This window comes from Anser brachyrhynchus (assembly GCF_964034855.1).
Source record: "Anser brachyrhynchus genome assembly, chromosome: W".
Taxonomy (NCBI): Eukaryota; Metazoa; Chordata; class Aves; order Anseriformes; family Anatidae; genus Anser; species Anser brachyrhynchus.
This window is the reverse complement of record NC_137704.1, coordinates 15677906-15687454: the sequence shown is the minus strand read 5'-3', so window position 1 is coordinate 15687454 and position 9549 is coordinate 15677906. Positions and strand designations below refer to the sequence as shown.

The window sequence follows — 9549 nt, the reverse complement described above, 5'->3', positions numbered from 1 at the left end:
TAAGCATATGCTGAGAAGACAAAAGGGTTGTATCTTGAATTATTAGAGGAGTAGCCTAATATACTTGAATGGACAGAAGAGGAAAAGGAGATAATAGAAAAATTGAAGCAGAGCTTAATCACAGCACCAGTCTTAGCTCTTCCCGCATTAAATAAGCCATTTTATCTCTTTGCTACTCTGGATCGGGGAGCAGCATTGGGAGTATTGACCCAGGAGTGAGGGGGATAAGCGGCAACCAGTGGCTTATTTGTCTAAACTGCTGGACCCAGTTTCCAGTGGATGACCTGGATGTATTCAAGCTAGAGCAGCAACTGCTAATCTGGTGGAAGAAAGCAGAAAATTAACCTTTGGGGGTCGTCTGATAGTTACTACTCCACACACACTTGCCGAGGCGACCGGCTCCGGGGCAGACGCGTGCTGCAACGGAGCGCGGGATCGGGACAGGCAGGGCTATTTTTCGGGCATCGAGCCTACGTGAGGGAGCCGCCAGGCACCGGCAGCCCTCGTGAGGGAGGCTGACGAGGCGTAGGCGGAGCCAGCAGCGTCAGCGACAGCTCCTCCCCCCGGCCGTTCAAAGGCAGCCCTTAGGGAGCGCGAGCGACCAGGAGCGCGGCGACCAGTGCCGGCAAACAGGGAGTGACGCGGCAGTTAGCGAGGCAGTTAGCGCGGGCAGGAAGGGTGGAGCGCTCACACCCGCCCATAGGGACAACTCCTCCAACGGCACTCTCCCGTCAGCTGGGCGGCAATGGTCTCCACCAGGCACGGTGCTTTCTCTAGGAAGTCAGTACACACCCAGACCGACTGCCCGCCCAAACATGCGGCATGTTATAAATGACTGAGTCCCAAATAGGATTACAATCAGAGTTTACAATTTATTAAACGAATAGAGGCAAGCAAACAGCGCTGGGTGCGCCGGGAGTCTCTGCTCCACCGGGACGCACACCCGTTACGTAAGGCATCTACTTTTTTATACTCCTAGGCTAATACATATTTATTACTACTTCTAGAAGAGGCAGGGTTATTATAATTGGTTTCCCAAATCCGATGTCGCCTGCTTATCAGTCTCTGTTACTTTCTCAGGGGCCGCTCGAACAGGGAGACAGGGAGGCTCATATTTTCCTCCTTATCTCGTGGTCCAGGGAGACAGGGAGACAGGAAGGCTCTTATTCTTCCTCCTTATCTAGTGGTCTCTTGGCCGGCTATCAGAAGTTACTGCACATCCGTGCAAAGTCAGCAGTTTTTCTCCGAAGAAATCCCTTTGTTCTTTTCTCGCCTAAACCCAGGCCTCAATGTTAACCCTTCAAAACCCCTTAGTGGCACGAATTGCTGGACCATTTCTTACAATTCCTCCCTTTTTTTTTTTAATCATCAATTCGTGTCTCTCCTTCAACCTTTGTCAGTAACAATTGGATTTCATCAGTCAGTTCTCGGGGTGTCCACTTCTTAAGCATCATTATCGACACGTCACCTTTTCTCTCCACTGAAGTCATCACAAATTGGGTGCTATTTATTACTCGCCGTATCAACAACGTAAAGCAAGGTATCATACAAGGTATAAACAATAATGTCATTACACCACATAAAAATAAAAACAGCATCCTTTTAACCCATGGTTCACCAGGCAACCATGAAAAGAAATCCCAATCCATACCCTTCCAAGTTTGTACTGGGACGTGGGCTAGCTTTCTAATTTCCTTTGTTATCTGCTTGACCACTTTTCCATTATCATCAATCTGTAGACAACAATTAGAATCGTTCAGTTTTCCACATACTCCCCCTTCTTCTGCTAGTAAATAGTCTAAGACCATTCTATGTTGGAATATAGCATTTCTCATTTGAGTGGATTGGTCAGCCAAAAGATCCAAGGCTGTCGCTGTTTGATTTGTTACAACTTCGAGGATAGCTTGCAACCTAATTATTCGGTTCAAATTATAAATAGGTTCTCGGGCTCCTGATATCAACTCATTCGGGTTCCAGGTGGCTGGCCCATAATGCTGTATGATTCTTTCAGGAGGCCATTCATCCTTTCCCCATTTTTGGGCACTATCCCCGGATAAGGAAGTATCGATAGATCGTTTTACTCTGTTCAGGTCATCATATAATCTTATTCCTAAATGATTTCCTTGTGTTTGTGACAATAAAAAGAACAAGGGTCTTATGTACCCCCCATAGCATATTCCCGACCAGTTTCCAGGTAGCCTCTTGTAAGCATGTTTGCCACACACCCAATAATGTCCCTTTAGGGCCCACGTCCCGTTTGGAAAATGACCATCCCATCCATCTTTACCCTTTGGGGCGTGATAATACAGAGTGTCCTTGTTACCGAGTGGTCCTGTTACAATGTCTGCCCCGTTTGTACTCGTATATGCACGCTTCCAAGCTCCCATGTTGGGTTTCCACTTACAGTCACAATTCAGTTCTCTTTGGCGACCTGTCATATTATAAGCCTTTTTCGCCGTCCAATCTTGAGAGTGTGGGAAGCGCCTTCAATCATGGGGTTGGGCCCGCTTTCAGAGCTTGTGTTACCATTCAGCCCTTCAGGGTGATCCAGCTCCTGGAAAAACTAATCACAATTTTATTATGGGTTTAAAAGGTTCTCATGTTATTTTTCTCAGGACAAACTGATCTTGGTGTGGGAGAAGTCCGGTCGAGGCACTCTCACTCGGCGGTCAATACCCATAGGGGTTGCCTCCCTCGGTAGACCATACACACCGCAGTGGAGGGTCCTACCCCGGTCTTGCCTTCTCCCTTTCCTCCCTTCAGCCTTGTCCTCTTTATCCAGTGCCCTTAATTCATGCAGAACCTCATTGCTGGGATATCAGTTCCTCTTTAGTCTCAGTTTCAGTTCCCCAGGAGTGGACTCAACCCTCCAGGCTTCGGTAGTTATTGGTCCTTTTATTCTGGATGCGTGGGTCCAACCCCTTTCTGCTGTTCTCACAGCTGTTTCAGTAGTAAGTAAAACAAGGTACAGTCCCTCCCATCGGGGGTTCAATGATTCTTCTCTCCAGGTTTTTATTAAGACCTTGTCTCCTGGTTGTATTTTATGAATAGCAAATCCTAAAGGTGGTGTCTGAGTCATCATCCCAATTTATCTTATCTCCTGTAATCTCCTTCCAATGGTAATTATGTATTTCTGGATACTATGATCCTCAACTACATTGTTCCCTAGGGGCATCCCTTGAGAATAAGGCATACGATATAACATTTCATATGATGATAATCCAGTCTCACTGTGTGGTTTAGTTCTTATGTTTAAAAGTGCCAATGGTAAGCATTTCGTCCAGGGCAGCTGTGTCTCGATCATTAACTTAGCCAATTGTTGTTTTATTGTTTGATTCATCCTTTCTACTTTCCCTGAGCTTTGTGGGTGCCACGGAGTGTGGTATTCCCACTGAATACCTTTCAAGGGGTACATCCTTCAAATCTTTGTGGCTGGCGTATGTTCGATTATTTGCACACAACTGTGTTCCAACGGTCCTTCTTCTGGAACAGTTCCTAGAAATACTGCTGGATATAACAGGTTAGTCGTTTTCAAGGTTATGTCATCTTGTTCAGTTAGGATTGCCTGATATTTCACCATCCAGCTGGGTGATAACCAGTGCCCCCCCCCCTTTGTTCCAAAACGGTTGTTACCATATGTGGTCCAAAAACTTCAATACGTTTTCCCATTTGAAGGCAAATAATTTTCTACTATCTTTATCAAGAGGTATGCAAAAGAAGGCATCCTTTAAATCTATCACGGTAAACCATTTATATTTCCCTTTCACAGATGTTAACAATGTGTAAGGATTAGCTACTACCGGGTGAATATCCTTTGTTATTTCATTTATTGCTCTAAGATCTTGTACAAATCTATACTCGCCATTCGGCTTCTTTACTGGAAAAATTGGAGTATTGTATTCCGATTTACATTCTTCCAGAATCTGATATTTGAGAAATTTGTCAATAATTTTCACCATTCCTGTGCCTAGCTTCTATCTTAAGTGGATATTGTTTGATTCAAACAGGTTTGGCTCCTTCCTTTAATTCCACCTTTACCAGTTGTGCCAGTTTCGACTTCCCTGGTACATCTGTTTCCCGTACTGTTGCTATAACTGCATTTTCTACTTCTCTTGGAATATTAACAAAGGGTTTATCTTTGATCATTAGGATTTGGCCTACTTTGGACTCAGGTACCTTCATTATTAATTCTCCATCCTCAAAGGTTATTGTTGCATCTAATTTGGCTAATAGATCCCGTCCCAAGAGTGGCATCGGGCATTCTGGTACATACTAAAATTCATGGGTTAGTTCCTTACCCCCAAAACGCAAATCAAGGGGTTGTAAGAATGGCCTTTCCTCCTCTTTCCCTGTGGCTCCAATTATTGTAGTTGTCTTAGTTCCTAATCGTCCTTTTAAACTATTTAACTGAATATGTTGCTCCTATTACATTTACAGCCTAATTAACACAGAGAAAGAAGCTCCCATAACCAACAAAAAATTCAAGCCTCTGTCTTCGTTTCCTAGCTTTATTTCAACTAGTGGACCTGCTAGGGTAGATGCCCCAGGTCCCCATCATTCCTGACTGTTGTAAGTTTGTCCTGCAGCCTAAGACAATTTCTTTCTGATATCAGGGGCTGATTGCCCTGGAAAGAGGCTAGCCAGTTGCCTCTCTCTCTTTTTTTTTTTTTTTTTTTTTTTAAGCCAGGTCCATTTTTTTTTTTTTTTTTTTCAATGCATTTCAAAGTTGGTCCAGAAATTCAAAAATTCCATAAATTCCATAGGGGTTTCTTTTGGACCTTGTTGGAACAGATTCTCAATTCCCAATAGCCAATTTAACCAGATTTTAGTATTTACATAATTTCCGGGGTGATTAGGGTCTCAGTGAGGGGGTCGGTCAGGGGAATGCAATCGTTGAAAGTTCCCTGAGCGGTCCCATTGGCAATCTGAGCTCACACAGGAACTCAGGTTGTTTCAAGAGTTAGCTGCTTTTCTGTTTCCACGACAACTCTCTCGGACCCATCACGGTCCCCCTGCCCCAGAGGGCTCACACCCGCGATTTAGAGATCTCAGCCTCGGGTTGAGACGGAACTATTAACATTCCTACATCCTCTTTCCCTGCTCATTCAACTTCAAACAGCTCTGTTAAATACTACATGCCACACAACCTTTAACACCTTCAACAACCCTTTTAACACTTCCTTTATCTTTCTCCAGCCCGTACTTTTCTAATGCCAACACCAAAGGCTCAGTCAGGGGCCAACTTAATTCCAAACCTTTTCCCTCCAACATGCTGAAACAACATATCACTATACAACATTTCATCCTATTTTCCTTCTCTCCTCAAAAACATTAATTGCAAGACACTGTTATAGTCGATTGATCCATAAAGTGGCCATTTAGTTTATATAGTGGCCACCATTGATTGCAATACTTAGTGAAGGTCCTCTTGCTTTCTGTGCCCCCATTTCTAACAATATCCTTCCAATGTGCCAATATGCACCCAAGGAGGCTTTTTCTTTTTTAGGACGTCTTTTTTTTTTTTTTTTTTTGGATTTTCCCCTTTTCCTTGATTTCCCATTCCCTTTTATTTATTTATATTAGTTACTGTCCCTTGTTTCAATTTCCACGCAAACCTTTTTATTGCAGGTTTTTACTATCTTTTCCTAATCTTCTTCCCAAATGTCCCAATTCTCTGGGATTAAACTCTTCTTTCCACATACAAACTTTACTATTTCAGATTATTAATGAGCCCCATTCCAATCATAAATCCGCAGGACTTCGGAAAAACACCTGAAGCACTCAGCCTTCTGTCTTCTAGACAAACAATAACACCTTTTCCACAAAATTTACATTTCAATAAGACCGAATTTCAAGCCAAATGCTAATTTTTCTCATGCACTTTGTTAGTAAGCCTACACAAAACAAGGAATCACTCCTGTGTATCCGTCAAGATGGGGGTTTAAAAAGGTACTGAGGCCTAAACAAATTCGCTCTCCCCCTTCTTACCAAATTCCCAGAGCTCAGGCCCGAACCACCAAAGAAGTGACTCTCCGTTCTACCACTTTGATAATCAGTCAGCCCCCCTCCCCCGATACTTGGGAAACTGACCAAACACCACCGCGAATATACCCAAACTTCTAAACTGTTACTTAGATAATGCTCCCACCTTCCTCCTTGACACAGTCAAAACATTTAAGAACAAAACAGGATTACAAGATGCACCACCGGGGGTGGATTGTTAGGATATAGAGGTGGTAGGTTATCCAATGACTCCCATTCATCATCTTTTTCTTTTTCCTTTTTTTTTTTTATTTTTTATTTTTTTGTTCTCTTCTTCGTCAAACTTCTCGTCTGCTTTTAGTGTAAATATTGAGGCTGGAAAAGGACGTGAGATCCTGATCCATAATCCTGCATAATCACTTTCCTCCTGGCTAAAAGGTTCCTTTGAGTTAACATGTAGATTTAAAGCCTGGCAAACCCAGTCTTCAAAAGATCCGAAAATAGGCCAAAAGACATGTGGTCTTAAAGGCTCCTTTGGCCATTCTATCATACAATACTGAATCATTTTTACTTTGCTTTTTCCTTTTCTGGGGCCCCTATCGTTCCAATTTCTAATCATTATCCCTAATGGACTTTCTGGTGGTATGTCTGGTAATTTGCTCCCTTTTCTCTGGTCCCGGGTCTTCAATTTTGTCTGACCCATCTAGGAATTTTACTGTGGCAATTCCTACAGCCCTTGGTTGCCTTAGTGAGAGTGTCTTGCAGGGGGTTTAGGACCTATCACCCACCCACGAATCCTATAGGAATCGCTTCGGTCCTTCACCGGCCAAGTCCCTCGCGGGAGATTGGAACCGCGGTTAGAAGACCTCCACAATCGCTTCGGAACTACGTTCCGTCTCAATCACACTCTCACACACACAGGCAACCGAATCCCACCCAACCGAACGGTATACACATTAAATACTTACGACTCCGTCGTCTTCGTTCGGATCTTCGCGCGCAGAATTACGGGCAAAATATAGTGCTGCAGCCGGCAAAGGGAGCTCATAAAAAAATCTAAATCTTTGCTTGCCCTTATTCAGGTTCAGGATGGTGTTAGCCCCGACCTGACTCGAACAGGAGCCACCAAATGGTGGGGGCGCCCCTCCTAGATCAAGTCAGAATTCAGGAACCAAGACCATCCCGGACGAGCCCCCAATTGTTATAAATGACTGAGTCCCAAATAGGATTACAATCAGAGTTTACAATTTATTAAACGAATAGAGGCAAGCAAACAGCGCTGGGTGCGCCGGGAGTCTCTGCTCCACCGGGACGCACACCCGTTACGTAAGGCATCTACTTTTTTATACTCCTAGGCTAATACATATTTATTACTACTTCTAGAAGAGGCAGGGTTATTATAATTGGTTTCCCAAATCCGATGTCGCCTGCTTATCAGTCTCTGTTACTTTCTCAGGGGCCGCTCGAACAGGGAGACAGGGAGGCTCATATTTTCCTCCTTATCTCGTGGTCCAGGGAGACAGGGAGACAGGAAGGCTCTTATTCTTCCTCCTTATCTAGTGGTCTCTTGGCCGGCTATCAGAAGTTACTGCACATCCGTGCAAAGTCAGCAGTTTTTCTCCGAAGAAATCCCTTTGTTCTTTTCTCGCCTAAACCCAGGCCTCAATGTTAACCCTTCAAAACCCCTTAGTGGCACGAATTGCTGGACCATTTCTTACAGGCAGTTCAGGTCTCCGGATGCGGGGAGTGTCTGAGCCTCTTGCTGCCATCGGCAGGAGGCAGAGAGACTGCTTGCGTGAGGTGCGAGCAGGTGGACGACCTGGTCCGCATGGTGGCGGAGCTCAAGGAGGAGGTGCAGAGGTTGAGGGATATCAGGGAGTGCGAGCGGGAGATAGACTGGTGGAGCGACTCCCTGCAGGACCAGAGGGAGAGGGACCAGGGTGAGACGCTCCAAAGGGGGGTGGACCCCCTGCCCTGTCACCATCGGGCAGAGGGAGGGGACCTGCGAGTTGAGGAGGAATGGAGACAGGTCCCTGCTCGACCTCACAGGAGATGCCCTCCCCTTCCGGTGCCGCCTTCCCAGGTGCCCTTGAACAATAGGTTTGAGGCCCTGGAGCTGGAGAGACCGGTGGGTGTGGATGAGGTAGGAAGCCTACCCAGGAGGATGCCTGAGGTGAGGAAGTTGACTCCACGCCTCAGGACTGCCTCCACCAAGAAAGAAAGAAGGGTGATTGTTGTGGGCGACTCCCTCCTCAGGGGAACGGAGGGCCCTATTTGTCGGCCTGACCCCACACATAGGGAAGTCTGCTGCCTCCCTGGGGCCAGGGTCAGAGACATTACCAGGAAGCTTCCAAACCTGGTTCGCCCCTCTGACTATTACCCGCTTTTGATAGTCCAGGCTGGCAGTGACGATGTTGAAAAGAGAAGCCTCAAGGCTATCAAACAGGACTATAGGGGGCTGGGACGATTGGTGGAGGGAGCGGGAGTGCAGGTGGTGTTTTCGTCTATCCCTACGGGGGAAGGGAGAGGCACGGAGAGGACACGGAAAGCTCATGTGGTTAATAGGTGGCTCAGAGGCTGGTGCCAGCACAGAAATTTTGTGTTTTTTCACCATGGGGAGCTTTACTCGGCACCCGGCCTGATGGCCCCAGACGGGTCCCTATCTCCAAGGGGAAAACGGATCCTAGGCTAGGAGCTGGCGGGACTCATAGAGAGCGCTTTAAACTAGGTAAGAAGGGGGACGGGGCTCAAACAAGGCTTGTTGGAGCTGTGCCAGGGGAAACAATGGCTAGGCCGGGGAAGAAGGCGATGGCCCAGCTGAAGTGCATCTACACTAATGCACGCAGCATGGGTAACAAACAGGAGGAGCTGGAAGCCATCGTGCAGCAGGCAGGCTACGACTTGGTTGCCATCACGGAGACGTGGTGGGACCGCTCCCACGATTGGAGTGCTGCAATGCCTGGCTATCGGCTCTTCAGGAGGGACAGGCAGCACAGAGGGGGTGGTGGCGTGGCCCTCTACATTAGAGAATCTTTTGATGTTGTGGAACTCCAGGCTGGGAATGATAAGGTTGAATCCCTGTGGGTTAGGATCCGCGGGAAGGCCGGCAAGGCTAGCTTCCTGGTCGGGGTCTGTTATAGACCGCCGAATCAGGATGAGGAGACGGATGAGGAGTTTTATAGGCAACTGACAGAAGTTGCAAAATCGTCGGCGCTTGTCCTCGTGGGGGACTTCAACTTCCCGGACATATCCTGGAAACACAACATGGCACAGAGAAAGCAGTCTAGGAGGTTTCTGGAGAGCGTGGGAGATAGCTTCCTGACGCAGCTGGTCAGTGAACCTACCAGGGGTGGTGCCCCGCTAGACCTTCTCTTCACAAACAGAGAAGGACTGGTGGGAGATGTGGTGGTCGGAAGCTGTCTTGGGCAGAGTGACCACGAAATGGTAGAGTTCTCTATTCTTGGCGAGGCCAGGAAGGGGACCAGTAAAACTGCTGTATTGGACTTCCGGAGGGCTGACTTTGAGCTGCTCAGGACGCTGGTTGGCCGAGTCCCTTGGGAGGCGGTT

The 9549-nt window shown here is 46.7% G+C and overlaps 1 protein-coding gene across 1 annotated transcript; it reads left to right on the top strand.

The window, feature by feature from the left end:
* Positions 1-379: 379 nt before the first annotated feature.
* On the top strand, positions 380-8674 carry LOC308184972 (uncharacterized protein; the record flags this gene model as incomplete). Its single annotated transcript, XM_080572518.1, has 2 exons — positions 380-824; positions 7707-8674. The coding sequence occupies exons 1-2, from the start codon at positions 746-748 to the stop codon at positions 8672-8674; spliced, it is 1047 nt and encodes a 348-aa protein (XP_080428644.1). The 5' UTR covers positions 380-745.
* Positions 8675-9549: the final 875 nt, after the last annotated feature.